The 25,388-nt window shown below is 42.0% G+C and overlaps 2 protein-coding genes across 2 annotated transcripts; one reads left to right on the forward strand and one right to left on the reverse strand.

Annotated features, from left to right (window-relative positions):
- Positions 1–317: 317 nt before the first annotated feature.
- GFM1 (G elongation factor mitochondrial 1) lies at positions 318–24,662 on the forward strand. The gene is made up of 18 exons (XM_075031283.1): positions 318–473; positions 1,144–1,296; positions 1,993–2,125; positions 2,347–2,551; positions 3,288–3,404; positions 3,991–4,141; positions 8,268–8,422; positions 9,375–9,459; positions 10,528–10,665; positions 11,355–11,456; positions 12,115–12,171; positions 12,574–12,711; positions 13,675–13,757; positions 20,466–20,628; positions 21,729–21,873; positions 22,367–22,527; positions 23,432–23,485; positions 24,291–24,662. The coding sequence occupies exons 1-18, from the start codon at positions 405–407 to the stop codon at positions 24,420–24,422; spliced, it is 2,241 nt and encodes a 746-aa protein (XP_074887384.1). The 5' UTR covers positions 318–404; the 3' UTR covers positions 24,423–24,662.
- Positions 13,109–20,031, reverse strand: LXN (latexin). The gene is made up of 6 exons (XM_075031296.1): positions 19,663–20,031; positions 18,884–18,946; positions 18,113–18,287; positions 17,347–17,483; positions 15,221–15,283; positions 13,109–14,097 (listed from the first exon to the last, which is right to left on the reverse strand). The coding sequence occupies exons 1-6, from the start codon at positions 19,789–19,791 to the stop codon at positions 14,002–14,004; spliced, it is 663 nt and encodes a 220-aa protein (XP_074887397.1). The 5' UTR covers positions 19,792–20,031; the 3' UTR covers positions 13,109–14,001.
- Positions 24,663–25,388: the final 726 nt, after the last annotated feature.

A 25,388-nucleotide genomic window follows, 5' to 3' on the forward strand; every position in this document is an offset into this window, starting at 1 on the left:
ATGACATTTTATTTTTTTCCCCCTTCCTTTTTCATGCAGTGCTGCCGTACTGTTGTTTTTTTTGACACGGAGTCCGGCTCTGTAGTTGCTGCTAATTAGGGTGAGCATCCCTGCGAGCGGTACCCCTGCACTCAAGACCAGCCTTTTTTTTTGTAAAATCAGCTAATCCTGCTCTGCAGTTACAGTATTGCTCTGATCACCGCGTCTTCAAGCGCTGCCAGCAGCAGCACAAAGTCCTCATCGCTGCGTCAAGGCGCTAATTAAAACGCTCAGGGGGCTCCGTCCCAAGAACCACCGTCGCTGCCCCCCCGCGGCGGGCTGACCCCGGGGAGGGCGGCCCGTTCCCCCGCTCCGCATGCGCGGTGCCCCGGAAACAAGGGGGCCGGGGCCGGCAGGAGGGAGCCATGCTGCGGGTTCTGCGGACCGGACCGGCGCCGAGGCTCCTGCAGCAACAACAGCAGCAACGGCGGCAGGTAACCGGCGGCGGCCATTTCGTGAGGCGCGGCGGGCCGGGAGAAGGGCGGGAGCCTCTGCGGAGGAGGCGCGGGGACGCGGCCTGTCAGGGCCCGGCGAAGCCCTTGTGAGGGCCGAGCTGACCGCGGGGAGGCCGGACGCAAGATGTCGGGTGTCCAGGCGGGAGGTGCGGTCTCTCAGGGCCCGGCGAAGCCCTTGTGAGGGCTGAGGGGAGCGCGGGGAGGTCGGACGCAAGATGTCGGGTGTCCGGGCGGGAGGTGCGGCCTCGCCTGCCCGTTACTGAGGCGGCGGGCGGGAAGCAGGGGAGCTGAGGAGAAGGGGATGGTGGCGGGGTAGAGGACAGGCCCGCCCGAAAGCACCCCGTCAGCTGCAGGAAAACGTGCAGCCGCTCGGTCAAAGGAATAGGAGGAGAAAAAGGATAGAGTGGGAACATAACGGCGGGGTTTGAAAAGCGGGGCTGGCAAAGCCGGACTTAGCCCGGAGGGGTTGCCCGAGTTCTTAGAATGCAGCGCAAAGCTTTGAAGTGACCCGGTGGGTGCTTGGAAAAGGGCATTTTGCTATAAGTGACCCATTTGCCACAGACAAGCTGACCGACTGGATGTTTGTCAGCACAGTGGGCCGCGTTTGATCTGCTCCTAACTAAAACAGCGATCTTCTCTTGCCTTTCAGTTTCTCCTGAACTCCTGCAGGCATTGTTCTTCAGGAGTCCTTCCCAATGAGAGGATCCGCAACATTGGGATCTCGGCCCACATCGACTCGGGGAAGACGACGTTAACGGAGCGAATCCTCTTCTATACGGGCAGGATAGCACAAATGCACGAGGTCGGGTTTTCAGAGGGTTCCAGAGAAGAGCTGCTCTTCCTGGGCTGAGCATGCAGGGTGCCATTGAAACATTGCTGGGACTTGTTCATCTGCACGGTGTAATGCATGGGGTGAGGGAGCTACGCTTGGTGGGCCCAGCGCGGCTCTTCTGGTCAAGCTGGAGAAGGAATCCTAAAAATCTGCTCGTTTCCCTGATACCCCTTTAAAAATAAGTGGAGGGCAAAGGGATAGAAAGTAATTCCTTCTTCACTGCAGTGTTCTCCCTCTTTCAGAACACTTCAAATCTTATTTGAAGACTTACTGTTCCCTTACCATCTCCATGGTAAACATACATGGAAGATATGTTTCTTTTGATGTACTCAAAGATGACTGTGAGAAACAGAGAACACAGGGATGTAATTTTTAGCTTTGGGTATGTTATCTTGTTAAATTCACAGTGAAGCATAATTTCTAGCAGATTTCTGATAACCTTTTTCAGGAATGATCCTCAGGAGAGCAAAATACATTAAACTTGCAGGTGCAGCTGCAAAAAATCAAACTTGCTTGTAGTCCAAAAATTATAAGTGATTCTACCATGTCTGCTTTTCTTCACTGCATGAAAGATGATGCTCAGTATATAAAGCATCACTCCTGCACATGCAAAATTCTTAGTAAACTCCCTTGGACTAAATTTTTTTCTTTTTATTTTCTCCTAAGGTGAGAGGTAAGGATGGAGTTGGAGCTGTCATGGATTCAATGGAGCTAGAAAGACAGCGTGGAATCACAATTCAGTCTGCAGCAACATACACCATGTGGAAAGACACCAACATCAACATCATAGACACGCCAGGTAACAACAGTTCTGAACACATTACAATTGCTGTTCCTTCCTGTATACAAAGGACACGGTGCCATCTTCTTGTTTGTTAATCACTTAAGTTGAGCTAATGTGGCTCTTTCTGTATAGCTGGAGACTGATTCTGTTGGCTGTTGCTTTTTTCTGCATGTATAAGAAAACAGTTTCTCATTACCTATTGTCATCTGTGAATAACTGGGGTGTTTGTTATTCAGGACATGTGGACTTCACAATTGAAGTGGAGAGATCTTTGAGAGTTCTTGATGGAGCTATTCTGGTTCTCTGTGCTGTTGGAGGAGTTCAGTGCCAGACAATAACTGTGAACAGGCAAATGAAACGTTACAGTGTGCCATTTTTAACATTCATCAATAAACTGGACAGACTGGGCTCTAGTCCAACCAGAGCAGTACAACAATTGAGGTATTTATCATTTTAAATTATTTGTGAGATAATTCTGAACTATTCACATAGCAGGTTAATACTAAGAATGTTGAAAAGCATTCTCTCATGGGGTCTGTAGTTGCAGTTTTGGAGGATAATACCTGACTTGAGGTTAAATCTTAATCTGACCTATAGCAAGTGTCCATTTTATCAAGAAAAACAAATGTTAATGTCAGCCCAGGCTTGCAGTGACCAAGAATTGGGGTTTTGGTATTTATTTTGTTGATGGAACTATATTTGGAGCCACTTTGAGAACAGCGTTTTAATTTTTCCTAGGTCCTGGTAGGAAATGTGCTGTAGCTTACAGCAGGAAAATGTCATAGGGTTGGACATTTTCTAGTTTGGATACCAGAAGTCCTGCTTGCTCCTTACCTGCAGTCTTTCTGTGCCTGATTTGATGTGTGAGATACATGCATTAATACACATTAAGGGAGAAGCAACTCCCATAATCAAGTAATTAATCCAAAGCCAGTTTGCACTGCCTTCTTTCCCATGAAAGTTGCTCACTGTAGCTGTTGGGATATAGAGGGCTGGCAGTCACTCAGGTTAAAATGCAACTAGGCATTTTTCATCAGTATTGGTAGATTTTTGGCACTGTCCAAAGAACAAAAGACAGTGATTTTGTAGGAGTGGGATGTTGTTCAAAGACCATCTGGAGCACATATATAGAAACAACTTTTTTCTTGAACTAATTTATATTTGCTCACTTTTTCAGATCCAAGTTAAAACACAATGCAGCTTTTGTTCAGATTCCAATTGGGCTGGAGGGAAACTTTAAAGGAATTATAGATCTTATTGAAGAAAAAGCTATATATTTTGATGGTGCACTTGGGTAAGTTTTGAAACTTGCATGTTTCTTAGCTGGAGCTAGTCTTTGTATGAGGAACTACCTATAGTTTCTCTTCAGAGATGAAAAAGCCTGCTATTTGGAAAGTTAGGGATGTGGCTTGTTCTAGGGCTGAGGTATCACCCTTCAGCTCTCCAAGTTACAGCAAAATGACTCTGCAGGGTCAGGTTTAGTGATGGGTAGCTGCAGCATGAATTGTTTGCTAACTACAGTAGTGCGGAGAGGTGGTAGCCACACTTGCCACCCTGAGAAATAAGAGACTTGCTTCATAACGGGAACTGATGTTTGACGTGAGCTTACTGGGGTGAAGATAAGATGTGGGTGAGGCTGTTGAACAGGTTATCCCGCATCCTTGCAAGCTCCTACTAAGAGTGGGAAGAAACCCTCTCCTGCTCAAGCATGTTGATGTTTTCATGTGATTTTTTTTTTTTTTTTTTTTTTCTTCCTTCCTCAATATCCATGTCAACCGTGAAGTTTTCTTGGTCGGGCTGGTCACAACAATGATTAGTGATTGAAAGGTTGATTCATGTGGTATTCCTTTAGAGTGGTTATGTTATTTATGTATGTGTAGCCAGACTCTTCGGTATGATGAAATTCCAGCTGAATTTAGAGCTGAGGCTGCAGAAAGACGTCGGGAATTGATCGAATGTGTTGCTAACTCAGATGATCAACTTGGGGAGCTGTTTTTGGAAGAAAAGATTCCTACAGCGGCTGAGTTAAAGGTAACTTTATTGTGGTGGTTCTTCCTGTAGCAGTGTTATCTCACTTTTTTGTGTCGCTATTCTCCCCCTCCCCCCAATAAAAAAATTCTTGAAGTCTTGAAGAAATTTTGTATGCTTGAGTTCTCTGGTATGAGTGTCACCTCCCACAGTTGGACTCCCACTTCACTCCATGTTGAGGGCCCATTCCAAATTTGTTTTTTTGATTTGCATTGGAAAGACTGAGCTTGTGTGTGCCCTTTAGGGACTAGCACATGGCTGAAAGGTACACCTAGTCATTTTTGTCATTCTGTTGCCTTGCCCATGTTACAGCTTGATGGCTATGACTTGCTTCGTGTCCCACAGCAAGTCAGTTGTTGACATGGTGTAAGTCATCTTTGTGCCTAGGAAATCCTGCCTTGTTTTTTATTTGCACTGATTATATTTGAAGTGAAAAGTGCAGTACACTAGAAGGGAACTGCAATGACTTTACTTGGAGACTCCAGAGGAAAAGAATCCAGGTCAAAACACAGTTTTCAAAAAAAAAAAGGAAGATAATTGCCTTTCTTGAAAGAGGGGAAAAAATTGATATGTGATTTATTTTATTAAATACTTCAGATATCAAATGGCAAACGTGCCAACATAAAAGGATGCTCACAGAAGTAATCAGATGGCCATGGACTTGAAAATTACTTGTTTTCATGACAGTTTGGTATCACTGTTTCTTCAAGCACATGTCTACATAATAAAAGGTGGTAGGGAGGCCTAGGAAGATCAGCTGCAGTTGTACAGTCTTTATCCAAGTACTGCTACTGTTCACTCCAGGGTGAGATCTGCTTGTGCAGTTCCTTGGAGGCTGGACAGCAGACTAACGTATATTCCTTCTTTTAGACTGTTTTATGTCAGACTTGGCAATCGACACGTACCATAGCGGATTGTTACGTGGGATGGCAGTCCCTTTAAGGTTTGTAGTTGACTAACGATGCTTCTTGAGTTACTGTGGTATTAGCTTTAGTCAGGACAGGTGCAAAAGCTTGGCTATCCTGGCATGAGCATAAGAGAGCCTGTGCCGCACGTGGACCTGCTTCTGCTGTGTCGTGAGCGTAAAGGTAATCTGAGGACACGTACCCTTAGAGAAGAAGTGCTAAGCTGGTTTGCGTTTACCGCACAGCCCCATGGGGTAGGTGTGTAACTCAAGACAGTGACATGTAGCTGTTGACACACAGCAGTCTGTGAGGCTTTGTGTCTTGGCAGACGGTAGTGTAAGGGAACCATACTAAGGGCTGTATGGTTTGCAGGCCTGATCTCAGCATGGTTGGTTTTTGCCCTTAATGCACGCTCGGTGCAAGGATTTGTGTGATGCATCTTGCTGTCGGCCACCACCTCTTGCTAGTGTTGGAAGTTAACTTGAGCGGTAATCTTCTAGTGCCTGCTGTTAATAGTTATTAATGAGTCAAAAATTGAAACTGCTACAGGAGACCAGTTGCTTAATGTGATTAAATAAAAAAGTGAGGTCTGAAGAGCCCGTTGCAGTGGGAGAAGCCTTGCAGACAGACTGCTTTTTTGAAGAGAGCTACTTTTGGAGCTAGAATAGCTTGTCTTTGAGCAGTGGTGTTGCACGGAGTCTCCCTGGGGCCCGGAGCCTGCCTGACATGGCACTTGCTACCTCTTTTTGCTTTTCTTTGCCTGCAGCTGCGTGCTTCAGTTGGTAGCTGAAGAAGACAAGCTAAATTGAGACATATATGTTATAAGCAGGAGTTGTTAACTCTGAGTGGAGCCTGCTAGGCCAGCTGAGTTCGGATCAGATGTGATCACTGAGGTTGCTACTTTAAACATAGCTTTGATATTTAAGTCCTATTCTAAGTATTTGGCCCATTAGCAGTGCCTGGTTGCCTCTGCAGTAGCCCTTTCCCTGTTATGGTGTGCAGTGCTTGGTTTCCTGGAAGCTGTCCACTCTATCTGTTGGGATATAGAGGACTGGCAGACCCTCAGAGATGATGAGTGTTGCAAGGCCCCTTAAGGTTTATTTATTTGAATTTTCCTGACCCATAAATTTTGCTTGCTTTTAACTTTGCTACAAACCTTCGGTTTGGAGGTGGGTTTTGGTTTGGGGTTTTTGTTTGTTTGTTTTTGTTTGTTGGTTTTTTTTTTTTAAATTGGTTTGGCTGTACAGGTGACTTACTGGTGATTAACGTCTCTAGGAAGAATATGCAAGAACCTGTATATCCCAGCTTGGCTTGAGACAAAAGCACAAGGGTTTTTTTGAAAGTACCATGCAAATATATATCTTATTGATAACCAGGCATTTAGTTGTTCCAGTAATTAAATACTATTTTACAAAGCCTGAGCTATTCCTGTTACAAAGCAGCCCTTCTCACTTTGATAAAGACAGAAATGTAATAGCAGTTTTAGAGACCTGTCAGGATCTGTCCTTCACCTGGCAGAGGGAGTGGTACTGATGTGAATACACTGTGTTGCTGTAAGAGGTGAGAGATTTTTAACAGGAAGCTATTTTTGATAGCTCCTGCTGGGAGGGAAATCTGTTACCAAGATAAATTTGTCTGTTCAGCATGCCTCTGCTTCCCACTTCTGAAAGCCAATTAATTACAGCTCTAATGGCTATAGTATTGCAGATGCAGGTTAATTTGTACTAATATGTCCCTGAAGATGGATTTTCTTTCAGTGGCCAGCAGCCAAGTTTCCACTGAAAATAATCTTTTTGTGGAAATGATGCTAAGTATCACTCCTGGATGCCACAGTCATAGCATATGATGTTTGCTGAAGATCAGCTGCTTAAACATCACCTAATTTGCTGCTATCCCTAATGCTACATTCAACTGATGTGCCCCAGGTACTCGGTGGGGCGCTTAGTGACAATAATCTTTATGGGAAAATAAAATTACTTTTTTCCCCAAGGTAGTTGTTGATGAGGATAAATTGCAGTCATGTTGCTTCATTTGAAAACATGTGACCGAATAAAAACACCAGGCATCAGTACAGCCATATTTCCAGTGCTCTGGTATATGAGAACAGACATGGGCTAGATGAGCAGAATTGTTGATGTAGGATTTTTTCCTTGTATTATTTTTGTGAAGTCATTACATCAACAAATTTAAGCAACTACTGTTCTCTCTGTTAATTATGAAGATATCTTAACCGTCTGTCTTTGGGTACTCCAAATAACTCCCAGATTAGGTGATGTGGTTAACTGTCTTGGTCTGTCAAGGAGAATTCATTTCTTTTAGTTTATCAAAGAAGACAGGAGCTGCCTTCAGTTGGAGTGAGGGCCTGGAAGTGTAGGGAGATGGCAACCTCTAGTGGCAGGGAGAGGTGGGACCAAGGTGGCAATCTGGGCTTCAGTAATTAATTGCAGGATGGGAGGGGGGCAGATAGCTTCTGTCCACCTTTATGGAAGATGGCTATGATCACTGTTATGGAAGTTGTTGGTGCTTAGTTATGCTTTGTAACATCGTGTGATGCTTGAGTGAAAGGCACTGAATAAGCATGAGATTACTGTGCAGTTAGTTTATCTTTCTTAGGTTACCAGGACATCCTGGAAAGATTCCCAAGACAGTTGGTGCAACTTCAGCAGGTCTGTAGATGAATGTAAATAGGTTCTTCTGTTGCACTTTTTAAACCATTCTTCAAAAAATGATGATTCATTGAGCATGGCACTTAGCCAAATATCCCTTCCCTACCTAACTTCCTCTTTCAGAAGAGTTTTCTGTAGTTTAAAGATACTGAAGCATCTCATCTTACTTCCACAAATTTAAACGTGTATTGTTTCCCAACATAACTAAATAGGGGGAACAGACATCTAAATCAGAAATGAAGAGTCCTGACTTTACCAGCTGAGAAATCAAGAAACTTTCTGAGTATTTTGGGTTTATCATTATATTTATCTTGGGCATTTTCATTTTTAAGTTGAATTTAAGATAAGGGGGGAAAAAACCCTCACGCTTCTAGAATTCTGGTGAGTAAGTTTTATGTGCAGGGGGTTGTACAGGAGACTGTGTGGGAGCAGCTACTTTACTCCAGCAGAGATGACCAGCAAACAGAGAGAGAGAGAATCTAGACTGCTGCCTGGTTGGTACTGTGTCAGGCTCCTGAAGTTGTTGCAGGAGGAGAGTAATGCACGGATATTTTTCAGCTTGCAATCAGAAGAGCAACACTGAAGAAGTCCTTTACCCCAGTACTTGTGGGAAGTGCTTTAAAGAACAAAGGAGTACAGCCGTTGCTGGATGCCGTCCTGGAATACCTCCCCAATCCTTCAGAGGTTGAGAACTATGCTATTATTAACCAGGGGTAAGTATATTCATGAGCATAAGGAGTGGTCTTGAAATTGGGTTTCAAAGCAGTGTAATATGTAGCAGGAAATATTACTAACAAAATATATGATCATTTACCATTCATATTAAATAATTTTGCACAAACTTCCAAAAACTAAGAAAGCTCCTCTCTCATTTGAGGGTTAGTCTTTATACTGGTATTTTGAACACACATTAAATATTAGATTTGAAAAATTACTATCTGATGAGATAATTTCTTAGAAATTAACAGCAACCCTTAAAACCATGCCTACAGTAGAGGAGAGAGCATATCTGAAATGTATAAACAACATTTTATTCTTTGGACGTGTTTGTTGATGTGCTTTCACAATTAAGAAGCATGAAACCCAACATTAGAGCCAGTAAATAGCCTTTAACATTCCAGTCATGGCTTAGGGGTGGTCATCACACAATGTGTTTGAGTTGTTCAGACAATATAATGATAGCTAAATAGAAATGATGCTAATAAATAGAGTTTATGACTTTTTCTCCCAGGGGTTACCTGACTCTTTTGAGTCCTCACTGCTGTTGTGCCTCTCCCTGCCTCTAAGATCTGCCTACTAGGATGGACTAAAACTTCTCACATGGCTCATGAGCATTGTCAGAGCATTGTGTAATGTTTCTTTCTTCACTCTAAAACTGGACTTGCTCATGAGTTGTGTCTGAGTGTATGATTAATTGCTTTCATGGCAAAATAGTTGGATGATATGAAGGACTAGTGATATTTGTCATAGTTTCGACCTTTTGGGGATCTGCTGCAGTTTCTCTGAGGTACTTTCTGAGCACATGGGAGCTACGTATGTGAGCATTTTTAAGTCTCAGTTACAAACATGAAACTGAAGGCCCTTGGGACTTTCTGAGGTTCTGCTTAGAGGAGGCTGCCATGTTTGATTCATACTATAAACTCCCTCTCCATCCCTGTTTTTAAGGGATTCTGAGGACAAAACCAAGTTCCTATTGAACTCTGCTCGAGACGATTCCCAGCCTTTTATAGGCCTTGCTTTTAAACTGGAGGTAAGCTGTTACTGTTTTCCTTTCTGATGCAGCAAAACCAGTAGAGAAGCAGGGCATTTTCTGCAAGAGTTTGTGGTGTACGCAAGTCTTCCTTGCACTGAGCTATTGGTGGCTTGTCATTAATGCCTGGGAAGTGCCTTTTGTTTTGGGGGGGAAAAGCACATATTTAAAGCTCTGTATTTTCAGTCTATCTCTTTGTGCATTTGATGGCTTTTTTACTTGGTCGTTGTATATATGGTAAGGCTAAGCAGAAAGTTTCTAGAGAATGGATGCCCAGGACATTATTTAGCTGACTTTATTCAATTGCTTGCAAGTTTCCCACGCTACCAGTATCTGACCTCTGTGGGGCAAAAGTTGTACTCACATTGTGTTAACCGTGAAGAAGAAAGGAAGGTTTCCAGATTTGAGAGAAAACAGAGTGAGTCCAAATAGATGGTACTGCCAAAACTTATGTAGAACAAATTTTAAAATAAGTTTATGTTTAAATTCAATTTAAATTTAACTTCTTTTAAAAAACTGGTTTCCACCATAAAATCCACAAATGTATCAAACACTGCCAATTTGGAAGTTTTAAAATGGGCTATGTGCCTCAAATACTTCATGATTTTCTTAGTTAAAATCTGAACATTTGGGGGGTTTATGGGCTTATTTCAAATGCTTTCAAAGAAAAATCCTGGTTTCGTTTGAAGTTGAAAACAATGGAACACGAGAGAGTTGGAGAGGAAAAAGTACAAAGTCTTAACCAAACAAGTTTTTTGCTACCTAGAGAGTAGCAGTTCAGATTTCATATGGCAAGTGGCTGGCCAAATTGCTAGTTAATGTATGCCTCTGTTGGGAAAGTTTAGGAGTGGTAAAATTGGTGAAGTAAAGAAATTGCCAGGAGATGCCAGATTCTATCCCAGAGCCAAGTGAAAGCTGAGACTATGTTAATAAAAGTTTCATTTACGTGTCTAGTGTGTAAAATCAAAACAGAAACATTTAGTCAGTTAGTGCAAATGATGCTTTGGATAGTAGTGGTCTTGACTCCCAGAATGATTATATCTGATTTTTAATGAATTTTGATTCCAGGCTGGCCGTTTTGGGCAATTAACTTATATTCGAGTTTATCAGGGGATGCTGAAGAGATCTGATTATATATATAACACTAGGACTGGGAAGAGAGTGCGTGTGCAAAGACTTGTCCGTATGCATTCAGACAACATGGAGGTGAGTGTGAGAGGTACAATCCACACAGATTGCCTTTTGAGCCACTTTTACTAAACAAGCTTCTCACTTTCCAACTATCTCTGAACAATGCAATATGTCAAATTTCTGCTTTTGTTGTTGTTAATTGATAGTTGTCTGTAGCACTTACTAGAGCTCTACAAGAAACTGGAACTGGTCTCTAATGTATTGTTTCCACTGAAGTGGAAGAATCTTTGCCCAAGAAGCACTATAAAATGGCTTTGAGGTGATAGCTAAGGCAAGCCAGCTGTGGTATTATCCCCATATTCTGTACTTCTGGGAGAGGGGAAATAGGACTGGCAAAATACACAAGTTTTCTTCCATGTGATCACTGAATACAATTCTTGAACTAAAAATTGATTCTCAAGCTGCTGCAAATCCTACCCTTTCCTGTTTAAAATTCCTGAACTCTATAGCTGGGTCAGGATTGCCTAAAACATAGTGTGTTCGCATCCTTAAACTAGAACAAATTCGCATCCAAGCTCAGGTCTCCTTTTTGTGCTTTCAATAAAGAGAGAGAAGATTTACAGAGCATTTTATCAAAGCTGGAATTTTCAAAGGAGCTTAACTTCAAGCTTTTAAACACAGTATTTATATATCTTCTTAAAACCAGGTGTAGTTTGTAATATATCTTTCAGTGTTATCTAAATAGTAAACTTTTCTTTCTTAAGGATGTAAATGAAGTTTACGCGGGAGACATATGTGCGCTGTTTGGAATTGATTGTGCTAGTGGGGACACGTTCACTGATAAAACCAGTACTGACATTTCCATGGTGAGTACACCTTTTGATCTGTATGCCTCATGTACTGCAATTCACCAGGATTTTGTTGTGAAAGTTTGTAATCATTTGTTCAATATAAATATTTTTTGAAGTATACACAACCACAATTATTTTTTATGGTTTTTTCTTATACCTTAAGAAGCCTGAATATATAGAAGTATGCTGTGGGCAAGAGAGATACATACCTGCTTACTATGCTTGACATGAAATACTACTTCAGTGTTAGCAAACTGTTCTGGGCTGTTCGAAGTGGATGCTGTTACTCAAAACTATTAAGCTATATATTTGTAAATGTATTTAAATGCATCAGTCTTATTTTTACATATATATATATATATATATATATATATATTTACAAAATCTGATAGGAAGCAGAGTCTTCTAACCAGTGTGAAACCAGATTATCTTAAATCTAGGAAACGGTGTTAGAAATACTGTGGCTGGCAGTATGGCACGCATTGTGTTACAGCCTTGTAGTAATCCTCAGGAGAGTTAAAAATTTTGTTATGCTATGATAATAGATATGAGCTAGATAAGTAAAACAGTCATCCCTGTTTGTAACCCTGAATTCTTGTGACCAAACTTTTCTGGAGAAATTACATCACCAGGTGTAGTGGAACTCGACTGTATGATCTCTTCCTTTATGCAGGAATCGATTCACATCCCTGATCCTGTCATTTCAGTAGCTATGAAGCCTTCCAACAAGGTAGGAGCCTATGAATCAACCTTTTTCTGACTGAGTTATCTTTCCTCTGCTGCTTTTATAATTTTTATGCAGGTTAGTCATTAGATGTGGAACCAGAGACTAAAATGAGCAGCGTAATAAAATCCTCAAAGTACGTAAGAAGATATCGTTCAGATAACTCAGCATGTGAATTGCGTTAGATGGCATCACTTAGCCATAAAGAAGATGCATGTCTTTGACCTGGGTAAACATGGACTTGAAGTAACTGGAGGGATAAATACAGTTATAAATGTATGGCTGTGTTTCAGAAAATAACCTCATGAGAGTAGAAGCGCTAAGCAGTTGATAGAAGAATTTGAGGCCTTTTTGTTGTGTGACTTCTGGATGTTCATGTTTTCTTGTGTGTGTGTGATTGTTTTTCAGAATGACTTTGATAAGTTTTCAAAAGGCCTGAACCGCTTTACAAGGGAAGATCCCACCTTTAGAATCCATTTTGATGATGAGAGCAAAGAGACCATTGTTTCTGGAATGGGGGAACTGCACTTGGAAATCTATGCCCAGGTAATTTGGAAAGCACGTTCCACAGACTCTGGTTTAGATTGTTTTCCCAACCAAGAATTCTCCTTCCTTTCTGGCTAAGACATTGCATTGCTGTACCAAAAACTATCTGCAGAGGGGCTAACTGATGCCAACCTTTAGGGGCCTGATTTTGTAATTGGGTGCCTAAGCTGACATCACGTTTACAGGATGTTTGGAGGTGCACAATTCCACTTGCTTTAGTGTAAATCAGGGTTATCGTGTGACAACTGTTTTGAGACCTTCCCCACAGAAAGCACTGTGGCATTAATGTGAACAATACTAGCTGCTTAGGGAAGAGTTTAACTTCTTAGTCAGCTTTTGAAGAATCTCTCTCTCCAGTGGTTCTATTTTGAGGGTTGTAAACTATTTAAATGACACTTCTGCCTGGAATATTTTTACTTTTTGGTTCAAATCCATAAAAAATGCTGTATTAGGCACTACGCTTTGCTTTAGCAGCCTTTGCTTATAAAAATTTTTACCGTTAGCGACTTCCTACAGGACACAGAAATATTCTATAATAAGAGATGATGCAGGCAGGAGGGAATAGTTACTTAGTGATTTATTTGTTTCTTTCAAGACAATGTCCATACATCAATTGTGTTAGACTCAAATAAAGTATCTGAATTGTTGACAGAATGAAGAAAAGATGGCTTTTGTCTTGGAAAACTTAAATTTGAGTAAAATAATTAATGCTGTTCCCTTTTCCTGTATCTAAAGCTATAGCCCCTGAACAAGGATGACTGCATAATGACAGTGAATAATTCGTAACATTGGAAAAAAAACAACAACCCACCAAGACCCCAAAAATCAATCCAACCCCAGACCAAAAAACTGGTTAACCCTGATTAAGTTTCTAATTTCAGAAAGATCTGTAAATAAAATAATTTCCAATGTATTGTTCCAATGGAACAACTCTGTATTTCATTCTGCTTTTTTTTCCTGCAGCGAATGGAAAGGGAATACGGTTGCCCTTGCACTATGGGAAAGCCAAAAGTTGCCTTCAGGGAGAACATCTCCGCACCTGTGTCGTAAGTATTCTTTCTGGCAACAGAGGTTTTTTAATTTATTTTGATGCAGAATTTGATTACTTAGCAGAGAAAGTGCCTTTTGGATTATCAGATACAAGCACAATGTACAGGAAAAGTTTAATTGAGGAAGGACTTTTTTTCTTCGTACCTTGATTGCATATCCACCCTCATCAACTTATCTGCCCTCCCTTCAAATGCTTATTGTAGCATTTGAGCTTCTTCCCCTGCGGTATGAGGTGGTCCGTTATTCTGATGCATGTTTTGGCTGACGGCTGTCCTGTGTTACTTGAACGCCATGCTGTGGGTGCCAGAGAACTGTCATTTGCCAGGGAATGATCTCCTGTAGAAAGTGAGAAGGTATGTTCTTTGAACAATACTGAACGGGAATTGACTGCTGTAACACAGCCATACCTGGGCTGATTATAAGTAGGCTGATCAAGCACCAGTAACAGTGCAGGGTAAGCACTGTAACGTGCAGTCCTGTGACCTGTCCAAATATCTGAAGTTCTCCTGCAAGCTTTTTTCAGCCTGTGTTGTACTCCATGCTGCTGCAACTATGTTTTTCTTTATCTAGGCAAGTTTTGCAGCTCAGGCATGTCTGTGTTGGATTACCCCTCTTACTGTTAGTGCTGTTGATATTTTGGGATACCTGCCCTTCACCAAACCAAGCACAATGAAGAACCTATGCTTTTGTTCTGCAATTGTTAGCTACTACTTCTCATGAGTTTTTCTTCATAGAAAACTTAGGAACTAAAAACACTACAGATGCCCCAACTTACCTGAGAGTGCAGGGGGGTAGGAGGCAGTGAAACTAGAAGTGGGAGTGAGATCTCGTGATTGTTATCAGTGGATGATTTATTACAGGAGGTTGCACAATCGAGAACTTCTCTTTCAAAATTTCTACATTTTCCTTATGAAAACACTTGCTCAGATCGCAAAATTAGGATAATTAGGAGAATAACATAGAATGTAAATACTGTTCTGGGAACCAGTTTCTGCTGCTTTCTTCTGAGAGCTACTCTGTCTACTAGTCCACCACTGCTGTCCTCTAGCATAGAAGCACTCTGCAGCTCCAGCTGGAATGCAGCTAAGCAGTCCAGGATGCTGGCAGCTGCTTCTTCTCTTTATCCCTGGCCCGTTTAGCAATAGTATCTCGCAAGAGGAGAAAGCTGTGTGAATGACCAGTATATTAAACCTCTGCTGTTCCCAATAAGGGCTCAGAAATAGCTGAAAATTACTGTCTGCTGACACAAGTTGGAGACCTGTTGTCTACTGCCTGCATAGGGGGCAGAAGCCGATAACACTGAGACCGACAGTGATCGCTGCCCTAATCTCACCCTGTTTGCTAACTGGCCTGCAGGCATCAGATCTGCAACCGCCCCACTATCTGCATGTTTGAATTGGAGGTTACACAGTTGGCAGTCTTAAAACAAAAAAAGGCTTTTTAGAAATAAAGACTTTACCTGGGACACCATTTCATGAAGTAGAATCATGTAGTCAAATTCAAGATATTCATCACTTCTTTTCTGGAAAGACAAGATGAAAAGGGTTGAATTTGCGGCTTCCCCCCCACCTTGAAAGTAGTGAATCAGTTTTCTTTAATTAGCATAAAAACTCTCTGATATATTTTGGATAAAACTGGCAGCTTGTGTTAACAAATAAAGCGGATGGAGCTTAGTCACTATAACAAAACGATACTGTTGTATTTCTGTGAACTCCAAAATTACATGTGAGAGACTGTGAAACTTAAAACCATGCTAATTCCTCCCTTAGAGAAGCTAGATATATCTCAACCTCAGGAACTCATTTGGGAAGGGAACACCTGGTTCTATAAAGTGTCAATTTAGCCCAAATAATCCTAAATAAAATTGTCAGTAGGATAAGACTTGGAGGGAACTCCAGAGGCCTTACAGTGGATAACAAGTTATCAGTGATTGTGTGACAGACCCACTGGCTTTTGGAACATACTCTTTACATATCTGTTCTTCAGGGAAGAGGATCAAAATTACTGGAGAGAGATGACAGCTGGTTTAATTTAATAGTATTCCGTCTGCCTTGTCCTTAAATTCATCTGGTTTGTTAAAGAGGGTTTTAAAATGTTGCTTGTGCACAGCCCTGCAGTGTCGGTGAACTTCTTTCAGATAGCCATCAGAGGGAGCAAAATGTTAACAAATCACGCTCCAAGAATGAGTTTCTGCCTTTCCTTCATACCCAGAACTTCACAGGAATTCACTGGCTGTTCTGAGTGCCAAAACATTCGGCCTCTGAAAGCCTGTTCTGAAGACTCCTGATATATTGGGTTTTCTAAACACAAAGTCCTGCTTCTTTATCCTAGCTTACACACTAAATTTCCTTGAATTTAAAGTTGACCATCCCTTTAGGAGTTATTCCTAACTCACAAGATATTTTCTCCAAATAGAACAGAGAAAAACTGGGAGAATCTATAGCATTCTATTAGTTTAAAAGCAAAATAAAAAATTTTGCTGTGATAAAAACTTTTCTGAAAGCAAGTTGCTTTATCAGTTTAAGCCTGTTCCAGGCAAGAAGTCTGCAAGGCCTGTTGATTGTGGTAGCTAATGACTCAATTAATGTGAATAGCTATAGTGAGATTTGCCAGTCATTTTTATTTCTTAGCTTAGGGCAGATCCAGATCTGCTCAAGATAAACACATCACTTGTAACCACTCAGAAGTAAGTGAAAATAGAAAATATTTTGTCCTGAAGTATTCCATTCCCTTTCTGTCTTGTGATGCATCTTCCTGAATTCAATTTTCTTATCATAAACTTAATTGATGCTCATCATGCTAATGTAAGTCTAAGAGCTCAACTAAAAATTAATTTTAGGCTTTCTCCCCCCCATCCCCCCCCCAAATAATTAAAAATTAGTAAAAGTAAGTTTGGGAAGAACAAAATAAAAAAAGCTAGTAATGAGAATGGAATTAGATCAATATTTTCTTTGTTAATTAACATTTTGAGGTGAACTAGCAAATGGATGGAGACTGCAATACTGCGAACAAAAGCAATGTAGATTGTGTTTTATTGAATTTGAGGTGCAGCCCATTGCTATTTGCCTAGACATGGCTATCGCAGAGATGTCAAGCAGTATTACTGTGACTGATTGCTAGATCATGGTGTAGATGGAGAGATGAAGGACAGTATTCCATTGCATGTTATGCAGATGCAGAAATACTGTCAGCTGGGCCTACATTACAGATGAAAGGCAGGGAAGTAATATAAAACTGTAATCAACATGATGACCTCCAGGTGGAAGAGTCCATTTTCTTAACTAAATAAGGGTAGAATACTGCTCTTGCCAGGAAGACACAGCTTCTGTAAACAAAATTTATGAAGAGAAGGAGTGATCTAAATAAATGCTCAAGCCATCAGTGAAAGCCTTCATGATTTGGTAGAGGAATGGGAAAGGGATAGGTGGAACAATACTAAACACTGGCTTAAAAATGAACCAGACCAAGAAGTTCAGACACAGTTGAGGTTTCTTAAGAACTTAGCTTCAGCTGTACTCTAGTACATGCCACAACTGCTTAGCTCTTAAATGCTATTTTTCTTGCAAGGCATTGATGGTAACTTACCACTTGCTTCACATGTTTAATTTGGGCAAATTGGAACTTAGTGTTTTCAGTTGAGTTCTGCCACATCACATAGCCAGAGGCAACCCACGCTAGCAGGCGGATGGGCTCCATTTCTGGGGACACGTGGCCGTGGCTGTCTGGCAAACAAAATGAAAAATATACATTAAGCTAAGATTCATGGAGCTGCAGCCAGTAACAGAACCTTATCACCTAATAGTAGGGTTTGGTGCTGAAGTCACTTTCTTACGTTCCTTCCTGTGTCACAGATCTTCCATATAATCTTGGAAGAGCTGCTATATCACCAGTGTGTTTTCTTCCTAATTCTTTCTCTTAACATACATTCTGTAACGTCTTCAAGGCACGGGTTGCCCTAAAGTAAGAGCAGACCCCAATACTACAGCTGGGGTGTCTGATGTACTATGCAAAGGACAGCCACCAACAGTGAGCAGGATGCTCGTAAAGGGAGAGGTAACAGTAGCAGGTGGTTTTCAAGAATAGTCACATGCAAATCACGTATCGGTTCTGGATTTCAGAAATGATGAAAGAATTTAGTAGTGTTGTGATTGACGCACCACCCCGAATAAGAGAAAGTGAAGCAGCATGTGTTCGGAGTAGGGCTAATGGCCTGATCCCCCTCGCTCCTGGCTTCTATAGTAGGGGCTCCCATATGGATCGTGGACCGCCATCAGTTGAGCTCAGGTTTGCTTCTGGCCGTGGAGGACATTGTCTCAAAAACCTCCTTCTCACCCAAACCCCTTCTTTGTACCTGGTATGTTTTCTGCCACAAGCTCTTTTTCCAGGCTCTTGATTTGACTGTAGAATATGTTATCTGCTTCATCTGTGTTCTTAAGTTCTCCTTCAATTGTGAATTGCACATCTGGAGCAATGTTTTTGTTGCCCAGATGGTAAAGAACCTCAGCAGTGCAGTTAACAGTACTGTCCTGTTACAGAGTTAATTATGTGTATTAATATTTCATTAAATACAAATATTAGTAATTTGTACTTCTAAAATGTAGGTTTTTTTCTTTAGGTAGTTGCTGTTTTCTCTGAGTCTGGCCCATAGAGATTTGTGATTATTTAAGACAAGGTTAAATTCATAGTATTTCCGTGACTATACTATAAGGGCAGTTTTCTTTCTGCAGTGATAGAAAGGGCAGTGGTTCTGATGCAGAATGTCACTTGTGCTACTCAGTTGGAGTAATGGGTTCAAGTAGCTTCAATTTGAAATTGAATGACACTGAAGTGTCCTTGTCATCCCTCAAGGATTTTCTTGTGTCACAGTGGTAGGTACCAGATGTTTGGGGCTTTTATGGTGTAAAAAATGGGGGTTCCCTTTTGGTAAAGTTAAGCCTCCCCCCCCCCCCCCCCCCCCGATTTGCAGTAGAGAAAAATCTGAAACACCATACCAAGTATTATTAACTGGTGTGTCCACTGGCCTCAGCTAGGATCATCAGCATAAAGCATTGGCTTTTCATTACATGTCAGTAGTGCCAATTTCTGCCCACAGACCGTATTTATTAAATAAATCTGAACTCACTTCGTCAACGATGTCTTCTAACACCAATTCCAGATGGTACTTGGGCCCAACACCATCGATGTCCTAAATAAGGAAAACATGAAGAACATTTATTTTGTTAAATGAATCACTTTGCATTGTGGAAGAGTCTAGTTATAGTGGAACGCACTGCAGCAGTGCCATTCTCTGCAGGGCCCGTACGGAGCTAGGGTATTCTGTTATTTCCTCCTGCTGTGTTAAGCTTGCTCATTTAATATGCAGCTGGTGTAGCATCCGATTAGTACCTCCTCATCCGTCTCTAGTCTCGTGTACTACTTAATTGCCGTATTTGGGCTCCCTGTATGATTATGTGCAATAACGAGCTCCGTGGTTAAACGCTGAGGTGTGAGCCTTAATTGGGTTCCTTGTATTAAGTCCGTCCTGCACTTTGTTCTGACCTGTATCCCGTCGTATATTTTGGGGATATCTACGATAATGACTTAAGCAAGCAGGTTAGTTTTTAGTTTTGTTATAACCCCTGTTCTAGCAGGTTCACCAGCAAATCCGCAGCGGGTCAGCGGTGGGAGTTTGGTCTGTCCTGGCAGTCACGAAAAGAGCATCCTCCTCGGGCCCGAGTTCCCTCGGGAGAGGTCCGGTAGGGACGGGAGGTTCGGTAGCCGCCACGGAACACCCCGGGCACGGTCCCCGACGCCGACGCCGCCTTGAGCCGGCCTTGCCCCCCCTCCTCGCAGCCTGCCGTTTCGTCCCGAGGAGGAGAGGCCGCGAAGCCGGCTGCCCCGCTCCCTTCCCCCGGCCCTCACCCTCCTGCCGGCGCGGCGGACGGTCCGCAGCCGCAGGCCGCGGCCGGGGCTCCCCCGGCGGTAGCAGACGTAGCCGGCGGCCAGCGCCGCCGCCCGGTCGGCGCGGTGGTGGCTCGGCGGCAGCTCCATGGCGGAGGGGAAACCGGCTTCCTCCTCCCGCAGGAAGCGACCGGGGCCGGCACCGGCACCGGGGCCGCCCCTCTCCCGCCCCGGCCGGCGGGGAGCAGCCGGGACGGGGCCCGTTCTCCGCCCCAGCCGGGTGGGACGGGGAGGGAGGGGGCTGGTGTTCGGGAGAGACCTCCGATCCCTCCGGTTTTCGCTTCAAAAATATTTCAGCTGTTGGCGTTCGCGCGTTTTCTTCCCGGTTAAGCCCTCGTTGGGTGTCCGCGCTTCAGGTCTAAGCGCTTTGTGGGTGGGAACCGCAGGTGTGTGCAGAAAGAACAAAACCTTGTTTACTCAGCTCAACAAAAAGCAGGAGCCTAAAGGTAAGCAGGTTTTATTAGCGTTGCTTGCCACACAGAAGCAGCTTGTTTTTCCCGGTGTTTTTTTTGAGAGAGATGACTCGTCACAATCTCGCAGCTTCCAGCTGGCCAGACGAACCACCGTGGTGCTCCCTCGTCGGGCATTAAATATCCTCAGCTGTTGTTTCAGCCGCTGTCGTGGCATTTAGCCGTTTTGGTTAAAGTAACCAAATGGAATAAAGTAAAACGCAGACTAGGAACTTTCTCCTTAGAAAACCGTGGTTCGAGCGTGGTTTGCGTAATGAGTAATGTGGTGTTCTGTGGGGATGTGTTTGTTCTTAGGTTTGAGTATACACACAAGAAACAGACGGGTGGAGCTGGCCAGTATGGCAAAGTTATAGGCGTTCTGGAGCCCCTGGATCCAGAGGACTACACAAAATTAGAGTTTGAAGACAGAACTGTTGGCACAAATATTCCAAAACAATTTGTGCCCGCTGTTGAAAAGGTACCAAGTGTTTTGTGTGTGTATATAATATAAGAAATACTGACTCCTGTTGTTTTCCTGCTATACCATGCACATTTACTGTGACTGTCTTGCCCCAGGCAAGGAGGCTTTTCTCATTACTTCAGTGGGAGCAGAATCAAATTTGTGTGGCTTTCCTTAATATCTTACATTCCTAGGTTTTCCACTTAATTTAGAAGCTGCTGTTTGTTTTCTTTGGTGGTGTGTGCTTGCTCTATTTCCATAGTAGTGCTGCAGAGCAGAAGGTAGGCTGTCCTTTCTTGCAGTCAAACGAGCCTCTTTCTGTTGGATCTGCTTTTTATTGGCCCTCTTCTGCTTTTGATTGTGGCCTTGCGATTCTCATCTCTAGCCCTGAAATATGTAACTTTTGTGACTTCTCTGAGACCGGTTATGTAGGAAACTAATTAAGTTGGATTTCCTGCATGAATTACCAAATATTCTTTCTTTTTCATCTCTTCTGCGGACTTCCTGTGTGTGTCTCTCTCTATAACTGTACAATTTATCATGTACTACTTTTAAGTAGTACCTACCATGATCTTTGAATTCCTACAACAATGGATCAACATAATATAATTCCTTCATTATTCCATGACGCAGCATTTAAAGGTTTTTGCCAAATCCTGGAAAAAGCATGCAGTCTTGAAAGAATCTTGTTCTTCAGTCAAGTGGTTAGAGTAGCTCTTTCCACATAGAGCATTCTTTTGGCCTTTGATCATACAGTCCCTTAACAAAGCAAAATCCTGAGTACATTTCTTCTTCTTGTCCTTAGCTTGTTACATGATTTCTATTTTTAAAAAATATCAGCATCAAACTGAGGTGCTGAAGAATGATACTACAAAGTTTTCAGGCACTTGGGAATGAAATGTTTTCCCCTCTGTTATGTTCTTCCATTATCTTATCAAGCAAGAGGGTCCATTGGGTAGATACAGGATTGCTGTTAAAAATTGTGAAAGGTGGGGTTTTTTTCTTACTGTTGTTTTGGTTTTTAAGCTTAATGTCTTTTATAGGCTGCTGTTAACGCAACTCTTTTTTAAGCTTCATTTTGGTCTACAAACTGCTAATTTTGAGATGTTATTTGACAGGGATTCCGAGAAGCATGTGAAAAAGGTCTGGTGTCAGGGCACAGGATATCTGGAGTCCGGTTCGTCCTAGAGGATGGTGCACATCACATGGTGGACTCCAATGAAATCTCTTTTATCAGAGCAGGAGAAGGAGCCCTAAAGCAAGGTATGAAGCCAGTCATTTGAATGTGTAGTCCTGCTGGCTTTCTTTATTGTAGGAGCTAAATTTAACAACTTCCTTTCTGTAGGTTTGTTTGTTGCCTGGTGTATCCATACACACATTTAAAGTTTGGCCGGTTGTGTAGAGCCAAATATATGCGAGAGTTTATAGAAATTTTGAGCGGGGCCCAATAATTCCTTTAGTTTTATGAAGGAAATCCTGTTTTCCTAGAATACAGTAAAGAAACACCAACAGCTTCATCCCTACACAGGTATGAAAAGAACTTTTTATCAAACTGTGTGCCTCCCAGTATTACGGTCTCAGTAATAAAAGGCAGGGGAGCTGGAATTCCACGTTGTTGGTTATTGTTTTCCCCCACTGATGTAAGAAATGCTTAGCATCAACCATAAAACACTTCCTTGCTACACATAGCAGTATCTTGAATTATGCCAGGCTTGCTCTTTGATGTTTGATTATTTAGTTAAGTTTTTTTCTCCAGCTATGGAAAACGCCACTGTGCGTATACTCGAACCCATTATGGCAGTGGAGGTGATGGCACCCACTGAATTCCAAGGAACAGTGATAGCTGGAATTAATCGCCGTCATGGAGTGATCACAGGACAAGACGGCACAGAGGGTTACTTTACCCTCTATGCTGAGGTTTGTGTTGTTCGCTGGTTCCTGAGCTTTTCCTGCCTTGCCTTTTGACTCCATTACTGTTTTACTTATTGGCTAGTACGTGTAAACTCATAGGTGGGTTTTTCAGTGGATAAACATAATGTTAGTTTTTCACTGGCTAAGCATTAATTTTCAACTCGTGGCAGTGTATTGTGCAGTATTAGTGAACCTATCATAAATCTGTCTTGCTCCGGAGAAGCCAACCAACTAACCTAAAATCATACAGTGGCAGAGAAAGGAACAGAACTTGGGTTTCTTGAGATGGGCAGACTGTGCTACCTCAGAGTGAAGGGAACCTGTGCAGCAATACAGGTGCACAGAGTTCAGAGGGAAGATCTTACTGTCAGCTGTGTTCCTTCAGCTGTTACCTGCATTAACTGTAATAATTACAGATAAATGCAAATGACTTGCCTTCAATGTTCCTTCTTTTACGTCCCTTCTAAAAACATAGATGTTCTCATGTTAGGTCATATAGAAGCGTACATCTAACAGTGGTGGTAGGGTAAATCATCTCAGCAAAGCCTTGGCTACTGACAAACCACACGCTGCGTCACTCCTGCATCGTAAATTGTGTTTGGAGCTGCAGTCTTGAGACATTTCAAACATTATGATCTCTTGCTGGGTGACACAGATTACTGAATTCAGGATATTCCAGTACCTGGTACATTCAACCTCTGAGATTTTGGGGGTTTCCTGCTGAAAACATTGTGAATATAAATTGATTGAAATAAGGCACTTTACAAAAACGGGTAATTAGGTCAGTACTGTTTACAAAGAGCACCAGACTTTACTGACTCTTTATATTGTAATTGAGATTAACTGGATGATAATCCACAGTTGATGGAAAAAATCTTGCTTTTACAAGAATAGTATGCCTGCATTTTAGGTGCCACTGAATGATATGTTTGGATATGCTACTGAGCTGAGGTCTGCCACAGAGGTAAGTACTCTCGGTACTTTTTGCTAGAACATATTTATTGCTGTAAACCAAGTGTGCTAATTTGCATCATCATATACATAGCATATGCAGCAGTAAAAGCAATAAAAATCTAAACAAATACAGAGTAAGAAAATAACCTTAGAGTTTTTACTGTTACTTTAACTGCTTTTTAATTAACATCACTATCATTAGCTGTGTCATTTCTGGCCAAAAAGTTCTTTCATACTTTGAAGAGGGAATTGATTCAAAGTCATGAGTGATACAAAGAGAGAGGTATCAGTAAAGGTATTAAATTCACAGGCTGGAAAAGTTTAGGCATACTCCTTAAGTTACTGATGCCTGCAAGTAGAAGAGGTTTTTGACAGCAGTGCTCATGTTATTAAGATGTCCTTTTTTAATTATATATATATGCCTGTAGTTACATGATCATCGAATGCATTTGAATTGGGTGAGTTTGTGTGTTACGTAAAATTTGCTCTTCCACATCTCCTGACACACAAGTGCCGGTGTTCTCTGAGCGCTTGAATGGGTTGTTATTAATAGCGTGATCATTTTCAGTTTTTAAGCAGAATTGTCACACTGCTGAGATGGGTACCACAGGCAATCTTACAGTCTTGTGTCAAAGAGACAATGTTCAGATACAAAACCATACAAAGGGTATCTCACACATACAGTACACCGTGTTCGTATACTTCATTGTAAATGGTCGTTGCATGTTACTGCACAGATTAGGGTGTGGCCTGCTGCTAAATAGGATTACCCATTTAGCATCCTCACTTTGACTGTTCTTTTTCCAACTCTGCAGGGAAAGGGTGAATATACAATGGAATACTGTAAATATCAACCATGTTTGCCCAGCAATCAGGAAGAAATAATTAACAAATACCTTGAAGCAACAGGGCGACTTCCTGCAAAAAAGGGCAAAGCCAAGAGCTGACTCTTTTCCTCCTGAGTACATGGAACAGTTTTTCACAATCTTCTCTAAAAGCTCACTTGCCCAAGCCATAGAAGCAATCAAGGCTGGCTGGACAAGCGCAGGCTGCAGCGGGACTTGGACTTGTAATTTTAGCATAATATCCTTCCTTTGTGGTATTCTCAGGAACCACCAGGAAATTACAATGGAATTGTTCACATGTAAATGCTACTCATTAACAAAATACATAAATGTTAAACCACTGATGATAGCTTGTCTCGAAATTTGTCGTAATCCCATTTGTATTAAAATAATTTTATTTTTTTACTTGCTACACCATTCTTTTGTAATTAGGCTAGTTAATGTTTCTCTGTTTTTGAAAGTTTAAAAATTTTAATTTCGGAGACTCCACTAACTGTTAGCTGCTGGACAGCCACAGGGGAGGAGTCGGCATCCAATACTGACCAGTTTTCACATAGGTGCTCCAGGCACGGATCCGTTACCTCTTGCACTTACAGCATCCAGCCCAGAGAACCAATGTCCGTTTTCCCTCCGCATCCTTCAGAAAAAACACAAGGAGCCTCCAAAGTCCTAACGAACTGAGTCACTGTTCAGTGCAGCTCGCTCGTCACCAGATCTGCTTATCGCTGATGGTACCAGGCATTTGAAAAGAGTTGGTAATAATATACGCAGAAGTCAACTCTTTCCAAAACTATGAACAACATGGATTTATTTTACAGGCTTGCTTTCTGGGCTCTTTGTTAGAAAACCAAACAAAAGATGCCTTTTCCCGGAATGTCACAATCAAGAGAGCATGTTGCTGATGATGTTTGGCTTGAGAGTTGGTTGAATAGAGCTTGCTCGCTCATAGAAGAGAGATCAAACAAGGGTGTTGGTGTTAGGTGAGAAAGAGAAGATATTATCATCTTTTTTGTTTATTTGTTGTTTTTTGTTTTTTTTTTATTACTACCAGAAGATCCACGCTGAATT

The sequence above is a fragment of the Buteo buteo genome, chromosome 7 (assembly GCF_964188355.1).
Source record: "Buteo buteo chromosome 7, bButBut1.hap1.1, whole genome shotgun sequence".
NCBI classification, from domain to species: Eukaryota; Metazoa; Chordata; class Aves; order Accipitriformes; family Accipitridae; genus Buteo; species Buteo buteo.

Excerpts from the sequence above, each read along its gene's own strand:
- GFM1 (XM_075031283.1), top strand. The coding sequence starts at position 405 with ATGCTGCGGGTTCTGCGGACCGGACCGGCGCCGAGGCTCCTGCAGCAA. Across the intron at positions 1,297-1,992 it reads GGATAGCACAAATGCACGAG|GTGAGAGGTAAGGATGGAGT; the intron begins GTCGGGTTTTCA and ends TTTTCTCCTAAG. Across the intron at positions 11,457-12,114 it reads CCAGTACTGACATTTCCATG|GAATCGATTCACATCCCTGA; the intron begins GTGAGTACACCT and ends TCCTTTATGCAG.
- LXN (XM_075031296.1), bottom strand. The coding sequence starts at position 19,791 with ATGGAGCTGCCGCCGAGCCACCACCGCGCCGACCGGGCGGCGGCGCTG. Across the intron at positions 18,947-19,662 it reads TCCGCCGCGCCGGCAGGAGG|GACATCGATGGTGTTGGGCC; the intron begins GTGAGGGCCGGG and ends TTCCTTATTTAG. Across the intron at positions 15,284-17,346 it reads TTAAACATGTGAAGCAAGTG|AAAAGAAGTGATGAATATCT; the intron begins GTAAGTTACCAT and ends TTGTCTTTCCAG.